Source organism: Ornithodoros turicata, chromosome 5, assembly GCF_037126465.1.
Source record: "Ornithodoros turicata isolate Travis chromosome 5, ASM3712646v1, whole genome shotgun sequence".
Lineage (NCBI taxonomy): Eukaryota > Metazoa > Arthropoda > Arachnida > Ixodida > Argasidae > Ornithodoros > Ornithodoros turicata.
In genome coordinates, this window is record NC_088205.1 from 17,233,033 (window position 1) to 17,258,693 (window position 25,661).

The window sequence follows — 25,661 nt, forward strand, 5'->3', positions numbered from 1 at the left end:
CCGTAACCGACCGAACCGATATTCGTTTCGGTTTCAGTCCCTGGGCGTACGCTCCACTCTCCTCTGTACGCTCTGTACGCTCCACAGAGGGCTCTGTTTTTAAAGTGTACGAATCGAGCGCAGTACGTTCCAATAACAATAATAAATATATCATGATGATGGCATGGAGTGTTCTCCCGCTGGGGTGAAGCATCGTCCTTCATTACATCTGAGACGTTAGATGAGTGATATCGGAAGCAAGCGGAAATTAAATCATGGAACAATCAAAGTGATCCGCAAGGGCCCCACCTTCCAGTGTGTATAGTATGACGTTCCGCGTTTCCGAACTCTGCATATTAATTCGCTGGAGCATTAACCACGTCGTTTGTTCAAGGCTCCGTCTTAAAATCAATCACGGACACCGTCTCCACGAGTCTCTCATGGCGTTCGTAGCCCACCCGTTACACTTACCATGCTACACTGCTGATTCGCAACGGCATCGCTTATGCAGCTTGGGCGTGCGCGGTTATGAGAATGAATGCGCGCTACAAAATGCTGCGTAATATCGTGCGCAACGGAGTGTGACCGTTTCATAATTGAATCTCTCCTTTTGCGTTGAAAGGTACTCTTGATTATGGTAGAAAGTGAAGGATTGTCGTCTGCTTAGATTCACTTCCTCAATTCCCCCTTGATTGAGAGGAAACTGGTTCGAAACCCGACGGCGCGAAAGTGTCGCATCCACTCCGCGGTCAACGTCAAGTTTTCTTCCGTTGCGGCAAATTTCCATGCCGTACCAAACTTGTCAAACTTGTTGTCCTGTCAAAGTCAAACTTGTCGTCCTAGAATCGAGGTTTTCATTACATCTGTCACTGACGCAATGTTACACTCTTAGAAAAAAGGGTGTAGCAGTTACACCTTTAAGGAGGTAATTGTTGTCGCATATGTTGTGCCTAAAAGGTTGCAACGTTCGACCTGCTATCTACGAACGATGGGGTTCCCGCTTCTGATTCGGTGAGCGAGGGGGGCGTACGCCTTTTTGGAACAATTTGGATATATAACAATTGCCTTTACCACCCTTTTACACCCTTTATCAGACGCTATGTTGACCTAGGTGGTAACCATAGATGTTACCACCTTTTCACGCCCTTCTTACAGTGTAGGTCATCAAACTCCGACTAGACAGTGTGGATGTCGCGGAGACTTTGTTATTATCGTCGCTAACTGTCTCACATTCCTTTTCAACAACGCTGGGATTCTGAAACGAGTTCAGGATAAACTGGCAACTGGACGGCGCTCCAAACTTCTTGGGACTCACTTTGCAACAACGGCGTGTGATGCCATTGGCCTCTGTCCGCTCTTGGGGTACTTGCGCTCGCCGCCTATATGATAACCCCGTTTCCCACATTTCCTGAATGGTCATTTCAACGAACGATTCACGCCTATGTCAAGCAGCTGGACCAATGCGGCTGTATGAACATCTTCCGGGGGAAATCTCCTATGTAAGTATATGCACGAGTACAGATACGCACACTCTAAGAGAAAAAGGTGTGAAAAGGTGGTAACTTCTATAGTGACGTCTGATAGAGGGTGTAAAAGGGTGGTAAAAGCAATTATCATATATCCAAATTGCTGCAAAAAGGCGTACGCCCCCCTCGCTCACCGAATCGGAAGTGGTAGCCATGTTCGTATACGTAGGTAGCCGGTAGAACTTCGCGACCTTTTAGGCACAAGATATGCGACAACTAATACTTCCTAAAAGGAGTAACTGCTCCACCCTTTTTTCTTAGAGTGCACGAGCACGAAAACTCGGGCCTCGGAACACCTTGTATATATATCACACACCGGAAAATACGGTGCACATATGTATACGCCGTAATCAAGCTCTACGCCGTTGACCGAGGCGGAATATGTTAGGAGGAAGGAATGAATTTGAAACCCTCTATGGAAGCAATACAAGAAACCCCATACAGTTTTTATGGTCCACATTTTAAAAAGACAACCCGTATTTTGAATGACGTCATGTGACCATGGACGTATCAAATGACACGTTTCTCGGCGTCCGTAATATTCCTGGCTACTTCTGTATCCATCACATTGGCGAAAATGAGATTCTAAAAACACAAAAACAAAGAGGAAACCGCTCTTATACGACCCGCACCGACACGAAATTGTCTCGGAGGCTACCCCCATAAAACCTTATTTCAAAGCATCTTGCGCGTGGCAGACGCACAGCACAGAGAAAAAAAATCGGGTCACCTTCAATTATGCTCGATGGTTCGTCGATTCTCTCTAAAAAACAAAACGATACTCCACGCAACAACAAAACTTTTGGTCGTTTTGAAAAACCGCCGCGAGGGATGACGTTGGAAAACATTAAGCGTCGAATTAAATGGTGTCTGGAATTAGGGCAAAAGCTCCCTGACATCTCTCTGCCAAAACAACGAGCATAATAACAGACTTTGGAAAAGGGCAGACTGATCGTTGGGAATCCTTTGTCCTTTCATTTGAGATTCCAGAGCGTAGCAATACCCTCGTGAAATTGGTTCGAGGTGCGTCGTCAAGTGTGAGCTATGCCTATGTGGGTTGACAAATTGCCAGGGGCGGCAGAGGCCGTGTTGACAGATGGTCGGCTTGTAGGACTCGCAAAAAATGAAAGACAGACTGGGTCATTATCGTATGTCCGGGCAAGAGTTACAAGGAAGTGGGGAGGACCTTTGTTACGCCTTTTTTACTTGATTGTTTTTTGTTTTTGTTTTTTTCATCACTGAAGTCGTCATATTAATTTTCTGAATTTCCACATGTGCCCATCATAGCTATCTTAGATGGCCGTGCTCAGTTGTCGGCAGTATCACTATTAATAAAGCGGTCAACGAACTGAATTTGAAGAGATCGCGCCACATCGAAATTTCTTCCAAGACGGTGACATTTCAATCTTGAACACCGGGCTGTATGGAGATTTTTGTCAGAACTTCATTTAATTTGTGTAGTAGGAAGCTTCTTCACCTACTCGCCAGCATGTATACAATCTTATTCCATTTTACGAACAGCAATTGGACATGCCAGAAAAAAAAAAAAAAAAAACGAAGAAATTAGCCTCTGTAATAGCCTGCGTGGATACCCCACCAGAAATGCGAAGGCTCCCTACGGAACACGCCCGCCTGATGATGATGATGATGATAATGATGATGATGATGATGATGATGATGATCGTGATGATGATGATGACGGCGTTACGTATTCGAAAAGGAAGGCAGTCCATGTCAGGACGCCCTCAAATACTGAAGTCCAGGCAAGGGCTCAACGGCCGCTTGAGCGATCCACTACTGAACATTTGTCGTGAACTACCATCGCACGTTACGTCAAGGCTCCGAAGAGCTGTTTTGCGAACAAGGCGGTCAATCTGACAGGTGCACAGAGAGAGAGAGAGCGGTGTCAAATCCCGTCGCTTTGTCACATATGTTTCTGTCACCTTCGTGACATGGAACGTAGCAGCACAAACCGCCTGCTTTTACTGTCTTCCCCGATAGAGTTCACAGGGTCAGGACATAAATCACGGTTCGCTTCAAAGGGGATAATGATAAAACGACCGGTGGACGTGGACTGTGACACGGAAGGAGGCCAACACATTCGGACCAGCGAATTTTGCGCTTTCGCATTAGAACGTAGACAGGAAGACGTCTCGCTCGATGACGCAATCTGCTAAGGGCTTCTTTTTGATGGAGAAGGAGCGCGAGGAAATATGGCCATGCTTACGTGAGAATGACTTTATGGGTCTCATTATGCGGCTCTTACACAACCAAGGGTAACTGTGGCTTAGGAATTAACACATATCGGTGAAGGAATTCTGAATAGTGAGTTTGATTGCATTGAATCAGTAAAGGCATATACTAGCCAACATCGAGCTCCTATACTGAGTCAATACAGTGAGTCAGAGTCCCTCGTGTTTCATTAACGTTTTATAGCACTACTGATATTAGTTATAATTATGATAATTATTAATAACCTTTACGATAATCATTATTATTACTGTTTATGTTTATTACGATGATATTTTATTGCTCTACAGCGATATCGGATGCCTACCGTTTTCGCAGGAGATTTCAAGTAGCAACTAATTTCATCCCGAATAATCTTTTTTCTATCACTCAATCTTTTCTACTTTTAACCGTAATGTGCCATTGAGCGTTGCGATTGGTGCGTCATGCTTGTGTTTCGTACCTTCAGCTTCTACTCTATCTACATGTGCTCTGCCTGCTCTTGACAACTTCCAGGATAATCATCTAGCCGTCTTCCCCGATGAAGTTATCGTCCCGGCTACCATTTCCTGTACAGCCTCCGAATCTCTTCACTCCAACATCTCTACAGGGACCAAGAAGGAACAAAGACACGCAAACATAGTGGGGCTTTGTTCTCACAAAGGCCCCTCCTTGTAGTGCATCGGGACAGAACGCAGACATCTCGACGCGCACACGACTTCGCGATCGCAGCGTTATCTTGACAGCGATCACACATCGAGTGCACTGCACGTCAGCGTCGCGCCTTATCTTCCACGATAAAACAAAAGTGCACGCGCATACCAATATAGCTCGACGAGTAGATACAAAAGGGTGAAGGAGGGATGAGATGGGTATCTTGTCGGCGGTTCAACATTTTTCTGTACCACGAAGAAGGGGATGTGGAAGAGGCTTTTTATGCCTAAAATTATAGGCATTACTTGGGCTAACCTGCCATGCCTTCGTGACCGTGTGTTTTACGAAGGTGATGATAGCTTCCTGATGAACGTTTATGGGACTCTTCGACGTGTATGTAGTGCTAACGGGGAAAAGACAACGACGTTGACAGCACAGGAAAACTGCGCAGGCGCGAGGCGTCTTGAATTTAATGACCGAAACAGGGCGGGACACGACAGGAGGCTACACGCAGTCTTACAGCTCCTGTCCGACAATATATGTCATCCTGAATCGTGAGAAGTGCGTATTCTTTGTGGAGAATATTACTTTTCTTGGAGTTGTTATTGACCAGCACGGAATCTACCCAGACCCACGAAAAGTAGAGGTGCTCAGCAGCACTAGAACCCCTTCAAAACGTTTCAGACTAGCGTCGCATTCTATAGGGCTGTTCAACCACATGGAAGGTTCATACCTAACATGCCAACATTACCAGCTCATTTGCGCGTACTTCTAGCGACGCTTTTGAACCCGTAAGGCCTCAGTCTCTTCTTGAGGTTGTATGACCAAATTCAATCCCCGCCTCTCGACGACATTGTCAGCAAATGCCACGTCGTACGGGTTTGGTGCCGTGCTGCCGCAAGTCCAGCAAACTGGGGAGCCAAATGCGGTAGCGTAGGCGCCGTGCTCTCTAAACAATACCGAAACTCGTTACCCTCAAGTGGAGAAAGAAACTTTGGCCCTAACTTGGGCGGCAGAGAAGTTTCATGTGTATCTGTGCATGTTATCTGTGGGCTAACTGACCACAAACCGCTGGTCTCCGTTCTGGTCTCCAGCGACTGGATCAGTTACCACTAAGAACCCAGAGGTTTCGCTTGAGACTGATACGACACGATTACAACGTCACCTATGTACCAGGTGCGTCCACGACAATAGCTGACGCTCGTTCCCGTTGTCCGCTGAAGGACACCGCGTCCCATAGGTTAAGTCTCGGCATTCGTATCTGGAGGAATCGAGACGATCCCAGAGTGCGACAAGCTGCTAAACCACATCCGGGAAGCTCAAAGAAAAGACAGTGTGTGCAGGACACTAAGAAACTATTGCAACGATGGATGGCTACATAAAGGGCAAATCAACCAAGCATTGCGTCCTTAATATTTCAGTATTTGCAGACGTCCTACTGTGCCACTGCGTGTCATAATTCCCATATCGTTGCGTGAGGTGATGCTCTGTCGCGTCTACACGAGGGCCACCAAGGAATTGTTCGATGCAGACAGAATGCGAGAGGGTCTCTCTGGTGGCCGGGCCTCAGCAAGGAGCTGGCGGACCTTGTAGGCCTGTTTCGTGTAGGTGTATGTTAGCACCGCGAAGCAACTGTGGCTATAGAGCTGCGTACAGACGTGGCCAGATGGGTAGGGGAGAGCAGGAAGGAGTGGGGGACAGCGGGGTTAGTATGCGTCCTGGGCCGACTTGAAGGGGAACTGTACAGACATTTCCGAAAGGTCTGCGGAAAACCCAGGGAAAACCTCAGCCAGCACAGCTAGTGGTAGGATTCGAACCCACCATGCACCTCCCAGTCTTCAGCACGATCTTGGCTACCACCATCGAACGGGCGCTTTTATCCGCACGGCCATGCCGCTGGTTGGGCCTGCTCGGTCTGTGAGGAGTCCAGGTTTCAGCCATCAGAACCAATGGTCCCAACAGAGACACCTTCCGCCCTATGGAAACAAGTAGGACTTGACTTATTTCACATAACGGGTATCGAATACGTCTTGGCGGTGGATTATCTATCTAGATACTCAGAGGCGCTATACCTCTATCCAAAGACTAGTCGTCGTGAGTTGTCATTGTACGCACGAAAAGTGTTATCGCGAGCGAGCCACAGCACTCCCCCGAAAAGTTGTGATAGACAATGGTGCTCAGTTTTCAGTTCCCATTTCCCACGATCCAACGGACAAGTGGAGAGAACCATCAGGACTGTAAACCTCGGATGACCCTTATTCTCTCGTTGCTCAAGTACAGGAACACACACAGGAACCCGGCACAGCTTCTGATGGGGCAACGTTTGAGTACGTAGTTTGAGGAGCAAAGTACCACGTCTTCCTCATCAGCTCCAACGTGTTCAACACTATATCAGTGGAAAGAGCGAGACACTCGTACACGGACGCGGTGATCCTCACGAGCAAGATGACGCCACGTCATCAACACCTATGAAAAGAATTTGAAACAGAAGACGAACTTCGAACTCAGACATGGCACTCGTAGTTTGCAGCCTCTCCAGAAGGGCAAACGGTCTGGTTGCCACAGCTAAACTGTCGTGGACATAGGTGACATTCCGGTGCTATATACTGGATGCAGACTGACTATGGTCTGCCGCGTCGACATCGCCAGCACTTGATACGCAAGGCTAACTCCGTTTCGAGAGACGAGTTCGCACAACCAGATGTATGCTAGACATTGAAGTTCCCGAAACACCGATTCTTGTGACGACCGCCATGAAGACATGGAGGGCGAAAGCGATCGACGGTCCAGAGATGAGGAACCTGACCCGACTGAGACTGTACAGACTGGCGGGCAACGGTCCCTGAGGACGTCTCAGAAGGGAAGGGTATCCAAGCCTCAGGACAGATATAGTATATGGTTACTCGATATAAGCTGTTTTGTTTTGTTTCGCGTTAAGCGACTGTTTGAACTTTGAGAAAATAAAAGGGGAAAAAGTTGTAGTGTTAGCCCAGCTGCTATTGGGCAAAAAAAAAAAAAAACGACGCTGACAGGGATGGGGAGCTCGTAGAGAGGAATAACACATTCACACCATATTCACGTCTCAAACGGCGAGACGTGGCGGGTTGTCTTTTACTTCACGCTACAGTTTATGGACAAGTAAACGGATAAGTGCATGAGGTCTGGTAGAAGCTGATGCAGGTTCAGCAAGGTCAGCACCTATCACATATTGCAGCATGGTCGGTACCAAAGTCTGCCAGCGTGATGACTATGGACGTGAGCAGAGACGTGCAAGGGTGCGCAATGTTACCGGTGTATATTTCCAATGACCTGTCGGACACAAAATGCATTTGTAAGCGCCGATGTTTTTATGTCTGGCCGACACTACAAGGTGTAATAACTTACTGCGTGGCCACGACCAATCCGCGCGCTGCAAAACATGAACTTTTCCTGACTTCTAGGTGCCCTAAGGTAACGTTTTAGAATGCCATGCTCAGGCTTGTTTGATCATAGATTTCATGCACCAGCTAGCCTGCGTTTATGCTATTTTATCACTAGAATGCAAAAGCTGACATCAGGAACTAATCAAGGTATAACATGATCAGTAATCATCGAGTCACTTGGTGGCCGTAACGCCTGCTCTAAAATTTAACCAATCGAGCTCCAGGTTTTCCAAAGAACTCCGGTTTCAGGTGAAAGCAATGTCTTTCTTGTTCGAGGCTTTCTGCTGGGTAGCACTTTTTCTTCTTCTTATTATTATTATTATTATCATTATCATCTCAGCATTATTTAGTCTGTTATCTAATAGACCATGCCTTTTATTACAATATAATAGTCATTTACTGTTAAAAGGTACAATGACCATAACGCGTACCTTTCCAAGGTATACATCTACTACGTTTCCTTCTGTTCCCAGACGATCGACTACGTAACACAACTTTATCATTACGTTATCTACTACATTAGATTAATTTATAAATAACGCCATTACAAACTCTGACTGTGGCGTTGAATTAGTCTAGCGCCACCGCACTACCAGCACCCGATATTCACGGGTCCCCTATAAACGTTCCCGTCTGAAAACGAATTACCGCGGACGTCGACGTCGGAAACGGATGTCGAAAGATCCCACAGGAACATCGCGAAACCGTCATGGCGACTAAAAAAAGAAGAAAAAACGGGAGACCGTGACATCCCAGGAAATGCGATGAAACGAGTTATTAAATTTTGTAGCTTTCTTGCGGAGCCCAAAAGAATGCAATTGCGGCGCGTTGTTAGGAAGACAATTGGCAGAAATCTCTAACTGCTGGAAAGTGTGGCCTAGTTCTATCGCCCGGTCTACAAAGTGGGTAAGAAATGGATGTACGTCTCTGAGGTCGGGATGCGCGTTTCTCCTCACAACCAATCACAATAATTGAGTTTCCGTCCAATTATTGTGAGTCGTCTTCGAGGCTACAGGAAGCCAAATCTGCCCGCGGTCATTCCCTTCCAAGCTTTCTCTCTCTATTCGTAGTTTGACATTTTTGCTTCTTAGTTCGTTTTTCAATTTCGCTCTTTTACCTTAGCAGAAATTGCAGCGCACCTCGCATCATATACGAGAGTAAGTTTGCTTGTATCAATTAAATTGATAGAGGCAGTTTCATCGTCGACATACGCGATAATCCTGACAACGAGACTTCAGAGATTAGCGTGTTTTGATACATCGGAAGGTGTTCACGATAACGGTCCCGAAATCATGATAAGCCAATCGCTCTGTTCCTTTGAAGCGGGTGTTATCACATTGCTAAGCTTGGGTTTGATAACTTTCTTTATCTATCGTTTACGTATAGGGTTTATTCACTGACGTCACCGCGCCGCATTACTGTATAGGTCCCTCGAAGTTATGTTCCCGCATTAATTCGCTGCCATATGCTTTTTGGGTGACTATATTAACGTCGAAAACATGGAAATTGCTTGGATATGCTACAAATCACACTGCACAATAACTTTGAAACACCAAATATACGGTGGGTGCGATAAGGGTATCGACTTGGATGGGGCCTACAATATGGCGGCCGATACAGCACATCTGCCTGCAAGCGACAGTCGAGTGGACGAGATAGGTCGATCTCCCCTCTCCGTGTAAACCCGCCTACATCGACCTAAAGGGGACGTCGACGCAGCAGAAATAAGTCGCTACGTTGGGGTAGATCAGACGACTGGAGTCGTCTCGCCTTTGCCATGTAAACCGGAAAAGTCGACTGTGCCGACGGTTTCCGCTACGTCACAACCGCATCTGCCGCCGTGCTCCGCCCGCAACACAGAAAATAAACATGGCGACGGACACGGTTGACGTTCCCGCCGGTGCAAGCGTTTCAAGCCAGCAGCATCGGGCATCGACTGGGCCGTTGGTAGAAGGCTTTAATGTTTATGGGCGCAGTAAAGGAAATCACACACTGATAAAACAGTATGCAATTGCACAGTGACCACTTTAGTGCCTTGGCAGCGCTGTCATCGACTGAGTCGACTGAATTGCCCGGCGGACTAAGGCGCATCGCTTCCTGCCATGTAAACCGTCCCAAGTCGATCTTTGCGATCAGTCGACTGTTGCTTTCAGTCGACGTATGCGCCCATGCAAAACGCGCCTAGTGGCGGTCTCCTGAGGATGACGTCATGTGAATACTGTAAACCCTATAGTTCTTCCCATGTACCAATTGCGAATTCGGGTGGTCATTTCGTGGCAACTTTGTTTGCCAGATCCCGCCTGTTCTCGCCAGTTTTGCCAGATCATCTTCGGCTTCACTTCGAAATGGGGCTTCTAATGCAGCCGCATTAATATAAGAAAAAGGAACCACACGCTGCTGTCGCTTTAACGTAAGCTTTAGCAGGCTCACATTTGTCAGTAGAGAGTTTGAGGGGACGTGCTCTCCCGTTTTGCGTACGAGCTGAGGGCAGCAAAAACACGTTTTAATATACTGGGGTCGCGCGAGAGTCACCAAGTGGTCGCGTGCAATTGAGTTGCACGAGAAAGACAGCCGAAATTTGAAAAACAACTCACAAGACACTATGGACGAATTAACTTTTGTAGTATTTCACGTTATTTCGAACCTGCGTTGAACCGATGCTCCCTCAAAAGCTTGCAGCGTGGGCACGCAATTCCCGAAAAACAGTGTTCGCTCGCGAGGCGTCCTTGCGTACACTACCCTGGCGCATTCACAGTGGTGGCAACGATATTTGATAGCGTAAGATCTGCTAGAGCTCACGAGGGTTTCCGATCGTGGACTGTAGTAAAAATGAGGATCCGTGGAGTCTGAGAATGACCTTACACAAACTTCGATTTATTGCAGCATTCTGCCTTTGTCCCTCCGACCTGCTCAATCCCAGCACCGACTGTCCAGAACGTTTGGTACCCCAGCACCAGCACTCTTCCCCGCGTGCTGTCCCTCGTCTGATGGCGATAGAGCTTCCGTGTCCCCGTTACACCTTGCACCTCAAGTTCGTAATAGCATGCCGACAGAGGCATCTAACGTACAACACCAAGATCAGTTCAAACAGTTGTGCAAGACCTTTCAGCTTGTTTGACCTTGACTAAAACGAAAACTTGAGGTAGCATCAAGCTGCGCACCGTCTGCATTAAAAGAGTTAAACACCACACAAGCACAACAAAGTACAGAGTGAAACCGAAAGCCCCCGAGGCCGTGGCAAAACGCACAAACCAGATGCGGACAGAACCTCCCGCACACCTAAGATACACAGTCACGCATCTAGTCTGCCGGTGTAGTCCCAACCTGCATTACTTTTATTACGTTACTGCTTTATAACGATTTGTGGTTCTTTGCCCCCCATTCGTGTCAACATTATCTTTCTCCAGGCGCTTGGCCTTCCGGACCTCGATGTCGGAATCGTCTTCGCCGGCGGAATAGATACTTGCACTCTCTCGCAGTGCAGAACCTGCCTTGCGATACTTGTTCTTGATGGCTGCCAGCGAAACTGCCCTGTCGTCCTCATCCTCTTGATCATCTCACCACGGTGGGCTTCAGTATCCTTGCCCACTTGAAGGAGGACGCGGATCTTCTACGTCTTCTGGCTTCGTGCTGCCAGAGAGAACGTCATCTAACGATGCGTACAATCTGTCGAGCGAGAGGCCTGAAACTGAGCTTGATAATGAAGACGACCTGTCCTTGCAGACGTGTTCCCTGTCTGACGAACAAGTAGTTGCATCAGTGACTGCTTGTGGACGTCAAATATCTCAGAACCCAAGTGGACAGACATGCTTCCGTCCGACCACCTGATTATGCTGGCATTGCCCTGCCGACGTTTCGAGTTCCAATCTTGTAGTAGTCGTAACGCCGCCGTACCGTATTTCTCAAGCAGAAACCTAGCTTGTCCTTCGTTAAGTACTTTGTACTCGCCCACTCGTTGGTGGTAGCCAAGGTCGTGCTGAAGACTGGGAGGTGATTGGTTCGAATCCTGCCACCGGCTGTGCTGTCTGAGGTTTTCCCTTGGTTTTCCGAGGACTTTTCCCTGTAGTCGGTCCACAGGACGCATACTAACCTCCCTGCCCCCCACTCCTTCCTGCTGTCCCCTCTCCACCTGTCCACATCTCTACGCCGCTCATCGCCACAGCTGCTTCGCGGTGCTAACACTGAATAAAAAAACTTCGTCCTCGTCAACTTCATCGACGTGCCACTGTGGGTCGTATGTCTTTGTATGTACACTCAGGAAATTGGGAGGCTTCACAAAGTGTACTTCATTCCCAAAGTTGGTCACAATTCTGGGAATCTCCACATCGGTCCTCGTTTCTGGAACCAGTTCTGCTGCTGCTGCTTCATCATCCGCAATCACCGCCTCCTGCCCCTTCCCATCCTCGTCTCCCATCCTTTGCACATTGACTTCGTCGCCGCCTTTTTTCTTCTTTGCCGGAGTATCTTCATGCGAACTGGTGTCGCCAAAGCCCTCCGCTGAAGACATCTTCAACCTTGGCGTTCCCCTTTTCCATCTCGTCTTCGCTGTCTTCCACGCCCGAATGCAATCCGCAATTCGTTCCCCAATTTCGATCGGTTTCTCCGCACAAGTTCGAATCCTGTCGACTCTGCCAGTAAAAATGAGGATCCGTAGAGCCTGAGAATAACCTTATACGCAAACTTTGATTTATTGCAGCATTCTGCCTCGGTCCCTCCGACCTGCTCAATCCCAGCACCCGACTGTCCTTCCAGAACGTTTCGTGCCCCAGCTTTCTTCCCCGAGTGCTGTCCCTCGTCTGATGGCAACCGGGCTTCTGGGCCACCGTTACGACTGTTCTGAGAAGTCCCCCTTACCAGAGTTGTACGTATTTAGAGTACTGTTTTTGAAATACTGTATTTTAAATACCGTTTTCGGTGTTTTGGTATCTTACTCGTTTTTTTTTCTTTGATGTGCATATTTGTACTCAATTTAAAATATAGCTTTTGCGGTATTTTTTAGTGTTGTCAATACTCTAATTACTTTTTAGGATCTCCCTGTCAACGTTTCTTTGTCCCGTCTTTTCATTCCCCTGCTTGCTGGGTAGGGAATTTCCAGAATTCTTTCGTTCTCTCCAGGGCAATATTTCTTTGAGTATCTTGTACATATCTGGCCGTAACCAACTGAGTCCTGAACTCATACTGTACTGGACAACGTACTGGACTCCTTGACACCGTGGTCCCTCTTTTGTCCATGCACCATGTACCCAAGGTAACAAACACCTGCTCCTGGCTACAGACATCGTCGCTACCTCCCACAAAATAGAGAGTATAATACTTATACGGAGGTGGCGACGGGCGACAATTTCTCCGTCAAACTTATAACGACAAAATTGTTACTCGTGTCAAACATGCTTCCTCCCTCCTATACGAGTGTCGAATTAATGCTACGACGCCCATGACATGGTCCTTGTGAAGGTCATCGGCAAGATGACGGACGTCACCGAAGGGCGAGAAAGTGACACCCGTTCGAGGTTATAATTAAACACAGACAGTCAGGTTTAGGCGGCTGTGTACGGTGGTACATCCTATTAAGCCGTCACTATAGTAATAATTTATTTTTGGTCAGGTGCCCATAACCAACCCGAAGGTCTGGGAATTATAAATTAACACTTGATTATTTGCATAACAAATTCTAGATAAAGCAACGACTGTTAGTTACGTGCCCGTTCGACACAGTGGTGAAAACACCCCGTAACAACATCATCACCATATAGCTGTTGTTGTTCGCACGCAATGTCATAGGCGTGCCAGCTGTCGAGATTCCTATTCCCTCTAGATTCCCCCAGAGCGTTAGTCGTGACGTTGCCCACCTTTGCGGGGCCGGCAACGGCGAGATCTTTCATTAGCACCACCGCTACCACCACCGAGATTTCTATCACTGACGTACCATTAAAATTATTTTTACGAGTGAGTGTGTTTGAAAAAATTGACGGGTAATTTTTTTTCGTGCCAACACCGCGAAAACAGCGTCGCAATGAGCGTTGTACCAGACGTGAATATATTATGTAAAGGGAAGAACAGAAAGGAGTGGGAGGTTTGTCCTGCGCCGATTTTATATATATATATATATATATATATATATATATATATTTAATATTTATTTTCCTTTCGGTTGGAAGGGGAAGCAAAAAGCCGATGAGGCTTCAGGGAGAACTGCGCCGATATCAACCTCGTGCTGGTTCGAACTTGCACGAGGACGTCCCCTTGTCGAGGATGCCAGAAACTTAGTGGCAGGACTTAGTGCATGAGTACTCGACAAAATTCTGGGGCACGAGAAAAAAAAAAATCTCACAAAATTAATTCATAAACTGAGACTATACAGTCACACATGATCATTATGGTTGTCTCGCGTGGCATAGTGGTTAGAATGATCCAGACTGGGAGGTGACACGAGTTCAAAACCCGGCATCGACTGTGCTGTTTGAGATTTTCATTGTACACCGCTCATAGACACAGTTGCTTCGCGGCACACAAAAAAGCCACCGCTTAATGGAGAATCTGCAGAACATTTTGGTTGGGACTGAACATGGTGGAACACGCACAGGGATGAGGATAAGGACGAACGCTTCCGTGTGTGTCGTCCTTGTCCCTGTACGGTCTCCACCATGACTAATTATGCGGCGGCTGAGACAGCAAATCCTATTCATTGCATTCAGATGTCCATACCCCGCATCTTGTAGCTGCAATGAGAGCGAGTCCATTTGAGGAATATTTCTAATCACCTTCCTATCCCCCGAAGGAAAACGCGAAATGACCGTCTATTACCATCATCAGGGTGTGTCTGTTATTCTTTTGTCCATTAAGACACCCCAATTAAAATTACGCATTAAGAACTCGAAGGATAAATGCATACCCCGATAAAATGAGACGAAAACAAGAGCAAGAGAGAAAGTACGTTGAAAAACAAAGGGATTTCCCGGAGAATGCAGTTGTCGTCGTCGTCGTTGAATATGTTTGAAAACGTAGCGTAATATTAAACACGTCATAGAGGATTAAGTTACGACGTCGCTTGTTCAGAACATCCCCGACAACACCGAATATCCTCTGGATCTAAGAATAATGTCCTAACGGATTCGTACGTTTGATGAATGTCCCTTAGATACCCATCGGACGTACGAATCCGTTAGGGCATTGTTCGTACACTGTAAACTTTTTCACACCTTTAAAGGTGTGCGCCATGCACATTAAATCTGGTTGCATAGCGCTGTATTTCCAGGATGGTATTTTATAAAATTCAGAAAGCATTACAAAAGATCGGGTGACAGTGCAAATCATGATTTCATTATTACTTGGATATCGTAGATAACGCTAATGCATATATGCATCGCTTTCGCTACCGATCACCAGCACGTGAAAGTCTCTACAACGCTGTCTACAGTGTGAACAATGTTGATATTTCGAAAGAGTGATTATTTGGAAAACAGACAACATGCGAGAAGAGACGACTCGTGCTAAACCGTAGTCCATTGTGAAATTAAGAATTACACCGAAAAGGTGTACCTTTGGTGAAAGGCTGCACCTTTAAAGGTATGAGAACACTTATAATGTACATCCAAGTTATTATATTCAGTGTTGTTGGGGACTGTAGTGAAACCTGAAGTGCATGGGGGCGGTTCAGGTGTATCGGAGTGCTTCATTTTCGCAGCGGATCACAAGAAATATTCAATCAACCTCCGTGCCTTTCAGTACGTAGCCCAGCTTGGATAGAGAGACTGTGTGAGATTGCGTGTCACTTGAGCACTCCCCGATACCAAAGTCAGTGTCAACGACCACGAAAAATCTCTCATTGTGAACCAACCCGTAATATTTCACACACACACATACACACTTCTCGCGATGTAGTATAATAGTGCCAAGTTCGTTGAACTACGTGCCAATAGGGGTTTCGTGTTTGTTGCCGGTTGTGATACTCGTGCGTGGAAAGCCCTTTCCACTAGCTTCCCTTTGAAGCAGTGAACAGGCAGCGTTCCAATGGCCGTCAGATGGCGTTGTGTACGTGACCTTTCGTGTCGTCCGTACATCGCACGAATTTCGCACAGCACGGTACACAGACAAGGCCCGACACAAGGGACAAAGAAGGCGTTTTCTCTCTGGCGCGAAATGTCACACAGAGAAGGGACAAACATTGTTGTTCGACCGCAAAATATTGTATTGCGGGCAAACAGGTTCCTGATGTTACATATTTGCACTAGAGGCGCGTCCGTGTGGCTGAGACATCCACACGTTGGTGGTAGCTACAATGTCGTCTTAAAGATTGGAAGGCTCCGCCTGATCGGATATCACATAAGACAATGCCGCCTGAGGCTGTCCTTACGGGCATACTATCCTGTGACCAGCTCCCGTAGCATAGTGGTTAGAGTGATCGCTTTCCACGCCGAGACTGGGAGGTGACATGGGTTCGAATCGTGTCACCGGCTGTGCTGTCTGAGGTTTTCCCTGGGTTTCCCGAAGACTTTCCAGACAAATGTCGGCACAGTTCCCCCTGAAGTCGGCCCAGGACGCATACTAACCCCCCTGTCCCCCTACTTCTTCCTGCAGTATACTCTCTCCATCTGTCCACGTCTATACGCCGCTCATAGCCACAATTGCTTCGCGGCGCTCACACGGAATCAAAAAAAAAACTTTCCTGTGAGCGCAGTTCCCCGTGAAGTATGCCTGCATTTACTAACCGCGTTTTCCTAACACACCTTCTGGTTCTTCTCTCTCCATCTCCCTGTAACAGCCATTAAAGACGGCTCTTTGCCTGGCTGACCTTTTCGTTTCTTTTATTTATATATATATATATATATATATATAAACATATCCCCCACCCATTTTAAAGCAACAGTTGCTTCACGACGTTAACTCGGAACAAAACAAATAAAATTGCATTCGATGGCTCATTTCTACAACACGCACACGCGCAAGTTACATATCTGTTGCAGGTATTGCTAATGTTCCATACTTCAATTTTACGTCTATACTTTTATCATTTTATTTGCGCTCCAGGCTCCAGGTGGGCTCTACAGAGGGCAGTGCGATGCGACATAGTGAAAAATAAAATATAAAATAAAATACTACTAACACAATGGAAAAAGCTAGATGCTGCTTTCGGCTCGGTTCGAGAATATTAAAAATGCAGAATACAAAATTTTATTCCGTTACAAATACCTGTCATCAAAAGTAATGACAATTCGTGGCTGAAAGTCTGTCAGAAAAGTATCGGAAAACCCAGGTAAACATAGCAGATGACGGGATTCGACCCCGACTCCTCTGAATCCTTATAGCGTGACCATGAGGCTACCACAAACGTGAGGACGCTGTACTCAGCCGGCCATATCGGAGGTATGACATCTGATTAAAATCAAGGAATCCATAGGTGACGAAACTACGATGCATCGCCAACTACGGTTTGTCATACCTCTCGGAAATCAGAGCATATAGATGGCAGCGGCAGAAACACTTCACAAGCGTTCCTCCGTCGACAAGCCGCCCGCGTTCGCCGCCCGCCCGCCCGCGCGCGTGCGGATGCGCATCGGAACACGCCGTCCTCCTGGTGCTCCGGTAGCCCACATCCCTCCTCCTGCACTTTCCGTTTCAAAGTCACCCTGTCCACAGAGAGGCGACCACTCTCACGCCGGTTATCTGGAGCGGTCTCCCCCTTTCTTCCTTCGAAAGGGAAACCGGTGCGGATAAACCAGGTGGCTACCTGGACAGCTTTCGCAGTATCGCGTCTGGATGCTCTACGAACAGGATGCCGTGCTTGGAGACGTTCGCGCTGGCTGCTCTGCTGGCTATCGTTCCTGGACTGTGGTGGCCGACGGCTACGGCTTACCGCGTGGTCATGAAGGCGGATATCGTTCGAGGTAGGAGATTACTCCCGAAATGGAGGAACGGTGCTCGTGGGCGGTTTGTGTTATATGCTTCTTATCGACCTTCCTGGACAACTGAGCGACCTGTGTTGATGGACGTGGTGCCAGATTATGTGGCTTGACACGGATACCGGACTAATGTCGGTGGAAAAGCTGCAGGTTATCGATGGATAGGAAGATTCGATACGTTTATCGTTATCGCTTTATCGTTATGTAGACGAATATCGCTATATATGAGAAACGATACGATCCGCATTATTACGCGTACGTGTTTTCCGATAAGTACCTGTCTTTCGGGTGACTGACTCTGCCTATCACAGGCGACAGTCGCTTTTAAAATTCATTGCAACAGTAGACCAGCACTTCCAGATCAGGGGTCCGCTGTCTCCAGGTGCACGATCCCTCATGTGCCAAGTGTACAAATGTGTCGCCACGACAGAATTTTTAATGGAAATATCTTCGCTGTGTATATCTGTAGTATTCATTATTAACGCAATGCTTGCGCCTCCATCATTGAAACCGGCGTACTTTTAGGCTCAAGTCAGGCTGCCTCGTACCACCGAAATATGTGTCATTTGGTCTTTCTTCATGTGTTAGGGTTTATTGTCTCCAAGACAAGTATCTACTGTGCAACACCGTTGAATCCGATACCACTCAAAAGCGCTATTCAGCTTTCCAGCTAGGCGTAACGGCAACTTTACGTGCAATGCCCTGTCGATGGAAATCGATGGCATTCGAACTAACCGGCGTAGAGTTGTCACACTATTCGACGACTGTCTGTTAATGTTAGTTGATTACCGTTGTATCTATGGGGAGTAGGTGATCACTCGAATGTAATTTGTCTTAAAATTAGTTCGATGACCGTGGCAGATGTTGGCGAAATGATCAAATCATGACTCTTCATGGATTTAACGGCAGATGTGGCAAAAAGCGCGAGCTTATCCGAGATTCTTGCGATGGGACATTCAATCAGCTGACCTTCTGGAAAGCGAGATCTTACACAGATAATGAACGGAGGGTGTTCATCGCGGATGATCGTTCGTCGACTCTAGAAGCCGGGACGTCCATCGCTGAATGAAACACGTTTACGTTTCCGAGAGTATAGCAAATTCAACAACTTTCTCAGGCACTCCTACTTTATTTCCGTGGTGGTACCGTGGAGTCTTTGTTCGGCACCGTGCAATTGTTGGTGGAGAGTGGGGGTGTTCTCTGTTGGGGTATAGCGGAATTTGCCGAATGACGAGTGTTAAAGTGTACGTGTCGTCCTCCTCCTTGTGTCCTTACTGCTGTTTTTTCTCACTAAATTTCTCTCTCTTTTCAATCTCATGAACGCGTTGTAGAGCAAATCTTGCCGAGTTTCGTGTCATCAGTGCTCAAGTGATCTCTACTGGCAATACTTCGTAGCAAATGTACTGAACGTTCGAACACATTTCTAATTTTTCGGTCCATCAATCAATCGCATAGAGATGAACGACAGGTTCCTAATCAAATGCACAGGCAAGAACAGACCCAGAACAATCCCGTGACCGAAAATAAGTACCTGTCTACATTCATTGTGATACTCGACTCACGAACCCCGGTTCCTCGCGGATATCCTCGCGGACACACACGCATCCGCGCTTCTTGCAATTACCGCCCATAGACAAAAACACTAAACCGTGACAGCACTACACACAAGGGACAGGTGATTCAAAAGTGTTGCCGCTGCGTGTCTTATTTAAAGACGTTAATGAAAGCCACAGTTCATGCCGTATTCCATTGTCTGCCGCGTTATACCCCACAGACGACCGCACCCCGCTAGGTTATAAACACGCTTTTCCTCGGCCCGAAATAGTCTACACGTCTTTAATAAGGGAATGGGAGATGACAATGCTGGACAATGAGACAGAAGCACGATTCAAAGGCCCTGTCTCGCAGTCATGAGGATGACTGAGGGATGGGCGGAGACACTTGGCAAGGAACTTACCGTATTTTAAAGCGCCGGTAAAAAGTGCCACGACCGAGAAGAACGCATTATTACCTGCTGCGCGTTATACGAGATACAGATCAGGCAGGCAGTCGTCGACAAAGCCATTCATCGAGGTTCTTCTTCCTTCGCGTTTTCTTTCTTCTCTCTCTTTCTCTATATTTTCTCTTCTTTCGCCTATCTCAGCTGCCGAACGAGCTCCCGTGGCTTAGCGCTGAGACTGCGAGGTGGGGGTGGCTCGGGTTGCAATCCCGGCACCGGAAGCGCACTTTGGTCTTTCCCCTCAGTTTTCTCAGACGCTGGAAAGAAAATGCAGGCAGTTCTCTATGAAGTCGGCCCAGAACGCACGATCCCCCGTGACACATCGCTCAGAAATTAAATGCCACCATCGGCCAACCAACGAATGATGTCGCTTGGTACTCTGCATTACATTTGCATTACATTTGCACCAAGTAATGCATTACATCTGTATTACATGGTGCAAGATTACATTAGAGAGTAAAATGTTATGGACCAATTCGTTACCGTCTTTAGGGACGTTTTGACTAGACTTGACCACAGAGATAAAAGAAAACATTCCCGAATCACGCACAAATGTCTCGGCTAAATCTTTCGACCGAGTGCTTTCCTCTCTCTCTCTCTCTCTCTCTCTCAGAGTGAGATATGGCTTCCCTGCACATACTGCTCAACATCACGCTCACGTTACTTTGAAAAGTGTATATTCCTTCTGTATTCTGTATGCTGTATCATATCCTCGTATACTGGTCATTTGCATATCTATGTACTTCTAACGCTGTCCGCCTTGTACCAGGAGTCTCTGTAGAATGTTACGGCCCTTTGGGCAAATAGTAGAGCAAAAATAATACGTAGCAGAGTAAAGACAACCTCTCTTTTTTTCCCCTTCTACCTCTATCACATCACGCACAACCCTACAACGCGAAGCTTCACTTGTCAACGGCTTCACTTTCGGGAAACCGCTGGAGGGCTTTACTTGAGAACTTCGTAATTCGGCCACTAAAGGCGATTTTTCGATGTTTATTTTGCCACAACTGGATGTATTGCTCGACTTTTATCTCGCTCTTTATAGATAGGTAGTACAAACAGTTGCAGGGGTACACAAAAATATGTGAGACAGCGTAGCTGGTAGATAGAGATATTCTAAAAAACAAACAAAGAAATACTATACAGGATCATCCGAAAGAGGGAAACACAACGAAATGAAATGATGCTACTGTCGGAGATGAGGGCAACAGCCGTCATGTTCGTAGTCGTCTGTCCAGCCACTGTTTTCTTTCCTTTTTTGTGTGTGTGCTTTTTAGAACACCACCGAGTTCTTTTAGAAAAACGAAAAAATAACGATTCATTTGTAATACCAACTCCTCAAACAAGTATACGCTCCATACGCACTGCTCCACAGACGCAACGCGCATGCGCTCTGCCCAACCTTTTCGTTTACCCTCGAAATATGCGCCACGTGGGCAGCGGCAATTACGGCGGTCGAGTTAATTGATTAGATGCACCGCGTAATTAATTATGGCAGCCCGACCTTGATTTCTCCTTGCGGTTGACCCGTTGAAACCGTAAAGAGACTGACTTCCGAGAATCAAGGTCCCCTTGACCAGATCGGTTCCCTTGAAATGACGTCCCCTCCCACTGGGAATCGAGATCGAATTCTCGGCCCCCCAAAGAGCTCACCAATAAGGACTATGTACGTCTGCGTAAATAAGAACTACCGTTTCATAGGAACCGACGGGATATGAGAAGGATACACGAACGCTGTGGTAACCACATGGCATTGCCTTACAAAAGGTTTCACAGCGCTCCATCGAAGCTGTCGGTAATAACGCTCAAGGATAATGTAATGCAAAAGGTAAAGACAGTTTTTATTACAATTCTGCATACTTTACGCGTGTTACTAACTGCCGTGTTACTAACTAAGGCGCCCGGCTCGTTGGCGGTAGCCAAGGTCGTGCTAAAGGCTGGGAGGTGGTGGGTTCGAATCATACCATCGGATGTGCTGTCTGAGGTTTTCCCTGGGTATTCCGAAAACTTTCCAGACGAATGTCGGCACAGTTCCCCCTGAAGTCGGCCCAGGATGAATACTAACCCCCCCCCCCTGTCCCCCACTCCTACCTGCTGTCCTCTCTCCATCTGTACGCCACTTTTAGCCACAGTTGCTTCGCGGCGCTAACGGAATAAAAAAAACTAGCTTGTCTTTTGCTCGGACATGTTTGCTCGGATTTGTTCCTTACATTACACCGCTGTTACATTATAAGCAGCTTCGTTCGTTCCACCTTTTCCCATCCCGTGTTAACTTATGGTGCCACCCTACGCCACCATTTTTACTACCCTACTGCGTTCGGGTCACCAGATGTTGGCTGAGCCAGAATAATGACGGACAACAACGGTTCTAGCTTTTATTTATTTATTTATTTCCACAAAGTGGAGGAGGCGGGACAAAAAGCTATCAATGTAGCTTGGCAAGGCCCCTACTCCAAAGCAGTACAGCAGCAACCTTCACAATCCCTCAAATGTATACACATAGGAGGAAACAAAGATATATACAAATGTTTGCATCTGGTTGGTAGCCAGAGCCGAACTGCCTGAGCTGCTGTTTATCGCGCGTCGCGATTCAGGATGCGCTGTCGATGGCGGTAGTGGTGCCGTTACAAACTCCGTAAAAAATGTGGCCATGAGCTATGCACAGAGGTGGGTAAACGCAGAGTCGGTGGTTTAGTATACGTCCCGGGCCGACTTCAGGAGGATTTGTGACAACATTTGTCTAGAAATTCTGCCGGAAGACCTGACGTCGGCAAACAGGCACCGTCGTTGATACAACATATGGGCCTAGCGAGAAACTCGAAGATACGAATAATGGAGCCGGAACGTGTAGGAGTAACGTCGGTTCTACCGTATCAATCACGGCAGCTGAGACGCCCCCATTCCTGTACGTCCGTTATACGTCATGGGGTAACTTCGCCAATAATCCTGGCTGTTACCGTGGTACAGGGAGCATCCCAATGAAGACTACTGCGGGATGCTCGCATGTTTTCTGTGGTGGGTAGTCCTCTTGAACTACCGTAATCCCAGAGCAAGAGGGTTAGCACACCTCTACCTCCCCTGTGCCACCATCATCTCTCCCCTCTTCTCCCTCCCCTGGGTGCACCGAGCCGCCACTTCAGAGCAGGCTGACCACACCTTCCGCCTACATCACCCCCCCCCCCCCCCCCTTCGTTATACGTACGGCAGCATACAGCAGCAATCTAAAACGTATAGATGACAAAGTCACGCTTGCCATTTAATTTAATTCAATTCGTTGTTTCTATTTAACGCTTGTCTACAAATCAAGGCTATAGCTTGATTCCTTCTCCCGGCTTCTACCTCCGGTAATGACCCTCGAAGCACAGGCACGCCCAGTGCAACCACAGATGTATATACACCGTAAGCAGGCTAAAGGCAATAAACCGCGTAGGCTCAGTGCTCCGTTTATGCTGCCGGCACTCCCGTTCGCAGCCGCGATGCCTCCAGCACAGTTTCAAGATGTAAAGCCGGTCTCCCTTTCTGCGGCGCTGGCAGTGACGCGGGAAGAGTGATTAAAATACTGGTTCGCGAGAAAGTGTTAATTAACGTTACATTCGACCGAGAGCGCCTACTTGTTACACTAGGATCGTTGTTTCGTTAACCCCGTTAGAGTGGTGCGCACCGTGTGCCACTCTACTTGGTCTTGGTATAAACAGCGTGATTCATTGAACATTATGAGAGTCAATACGTTTTGTTTCCCCTGCATTCTCTACGCCATATAGCCAAGCGGACTTGAGATAACGTATTCGCAGTGGGTGACAGATGACGGACTGACGACTTTTTTGGTCCAGCAACTATGGTAATGGTTGCGCAATTTCAAAATGATATAAAACAACAAGCTCGGAATAAGTATAATGAAGAATGGCACCCAGGGAGCGGTCGGCGCATCTTTTACATGGGGTCTGAATTTAGCGCATTGCATGCCATTCGCCAAGTGGGATGTAAAAATCGGTGATGTTTTTTAACTGTAAAACTGGTGTTTTATCTGTAAAACTCGAGGAAAAATTGGGTGTTATTTACGCACTCGGCAGCTTTTCGGTTAAAGTAAAAAGAAATTTGCATTCAGCCTCCGAACCAGCCACACCTATACAACGCACATGCGCTTTTTATTTTTTGGTTTTTCGAAGTTTTTGCTCTTTTACAGCGCACTAAACCTTCGAAGTCAGAGGACGACTCGAGGGTAAGGTTCGCTTCAAATCTATTCGCGAAACTTAATATTGAGGTAGAATCATGCTTTAGTCGAAGAACCATACCCAACAGTTATAAAAGTCCTCAACCGGAATGGCCTCGTTGGTAGTGGCCAAGGTCGTAAGACTAGGAAGGTGGTGGGTTCGAATCCTACCCGCCGGCTGTGCTGTCTGAGGTTTTCCCTGGGTTTTCCGAAGACTTTCCAGACGAATGTCGGCACAGTTCCCCCTCTAGTCGGCCCAGGACGCATACTAACCCCCCCTCCCCTTGTGCCGCACTCCTTCCTGCTGTCCTCTCTCCATTTGTAAACATATGTACGCCGCCCACAGCCACAGTTGCTTCGCGGCGCTAACACGGAATAAAAAAATATAAAAAAAAGTAAAAGTCCTCAGTTCGTGAATTCCCTTGAACCCAACCGAGCGAAACCGTTACGGATGAGCGACTCGCGGTCGACTGTTACATCACTGTGACTTCTTTAAAGTAGCGATCCCTATCCGAAGACACGTTCAAAGAGCCATATATCCTGGCGCCGTTGTCAATGCGCCACCGATTTATGCCTCAACTTGGCTCGTTAGCGTGCGCTCATTTTAATGACTATAGCGCGTTGAAGGTTTAGCCAAAGGGAAAGCAACCGCGGTCGTTACGCATTCGGGTCGCCACTGCAGAATGTTCGTTTGTTCTTGGGACGTGCGCTGAAGAAAACGTGAAATCGAGGTGGAACACGTGTCCGTGCAGAAAATGGGAGGCACATTCCAGAGATGGAAGATATATCAGAATCGGGTATGTTGTGTGGCAATTCCGTCTTGCGACCCTTCATCAAATTCCTGCAAACTACCGACCTGATCGACTTTCTCTAAAACCCTGTCAGCGTCGTCAGCATCATCCTCATCACCATCCTCTCATTCTTCCCCAATAGCAATGGGGTTGAATTCTGCTCAATGAGCGGAAGTCATTCCCATATCATCGTCATCATGTATTTCTCTCTCTCTCTCTCTCTCTCAGAAGAGATAAAAAGAAATTGGCCGTCCTTCTTCATTATGAAGGGGTATCCAGAGACGATTTTCCTTCGCGCATTGATGCAGCTTAAAGGGGAAGTCCGGACCCAAACCAGTGTTAAACAAACGCTGTCACTTGCTTTCTTACGACGCTCGAAGTAGCCGTGTAAAATATCTCAAGATTCAAGATTTCTTTTATTTGTGATGTGTGATGTGATGTGATAGGAGAAGAAGAAGAAGAAAAAAGGGGGGATTTGTGTCCTGCAAAAAATGCAAAATTCAATTGGACAGTGAGGGCGAACCCTGTGATTTCGATTAAATTCGCAGCCAATTATTATACGCTGGATTTTATTAGACGCCCCCTCTGGAAGCAACAGCATCGAAAGGGCGAGACTGCCGCCATGATGTAGGTCTGGCGAAGTTTCGGTTTTCACTCGCTACAATATACGCTATTTAGAAGACTAATACGTCGAACACGCTACCATTGAGCAGTTATCGTACAAATAGTATACACAACAGTACATGAACTTAGGAACACCAAATGAAGGGGTGAGGATGAGAGTGAGGACCATAAGGACCTACACCACGCATGGAATGCAAATCCACTATATAGCGACTGTGGCCAATAATGCCACCTATAGATAACAAAAGGCCTGAGCACTTTTTCGATAACGTCGAGCACCTGGACCGGCTGCCATACATTTTCAATTAGGGAGCTTTTCTCTTCTTCG

General features: G+C 47.1%; 2 protein-coding genes and 1 long non-coding RNA gene across 3 annotated transcripts in view; 1 reads left to right on the top strand and 2 right to left on the bottom strand.

Moving 5' to 3' along the window:
* Positions 1–25,661, bottom strand: part of LOC135394127 (uncharacterized) — a 123,555-nt gene that overhangs the window by 41,833 nt on the left and 56,061 nt on the right. The gene's annotated exons all lie outside the window — the stretch shown is intronic.
* LOC135395148 (RNA polymerase-associated protein LEO1-like) lies at positions 11,149–12,317 on the bottom strand. Its single transcript, XM_064626394.1, is given in 5 exon segments — positions 11,149–11,354; positions 11,357–11,486; positions 11,489–11,564; positions 11,566–11,870; positions 11,991–12,317. Coding segments are annotated over 5 exon segments (1,044 nt in total).
* The window catches only part of LOC135394126 (mucin-2-like), a 63,361-nt gene continuing 55,256 nt past the window's right edge, over positions 17,557–25,661 (top strand). The window contains exon 1 of the mRNA XM_064624648.1: positions 17,557–17,694. Coding sequence (XP_064480718.1) covers positions 17,583–17,694 — 112 coding nt within the window. The 5' untranslated portion in view covers positions 17,557–17,582. The remainder of the gene's footprint in view (positions 17,695–25,661) is intronic.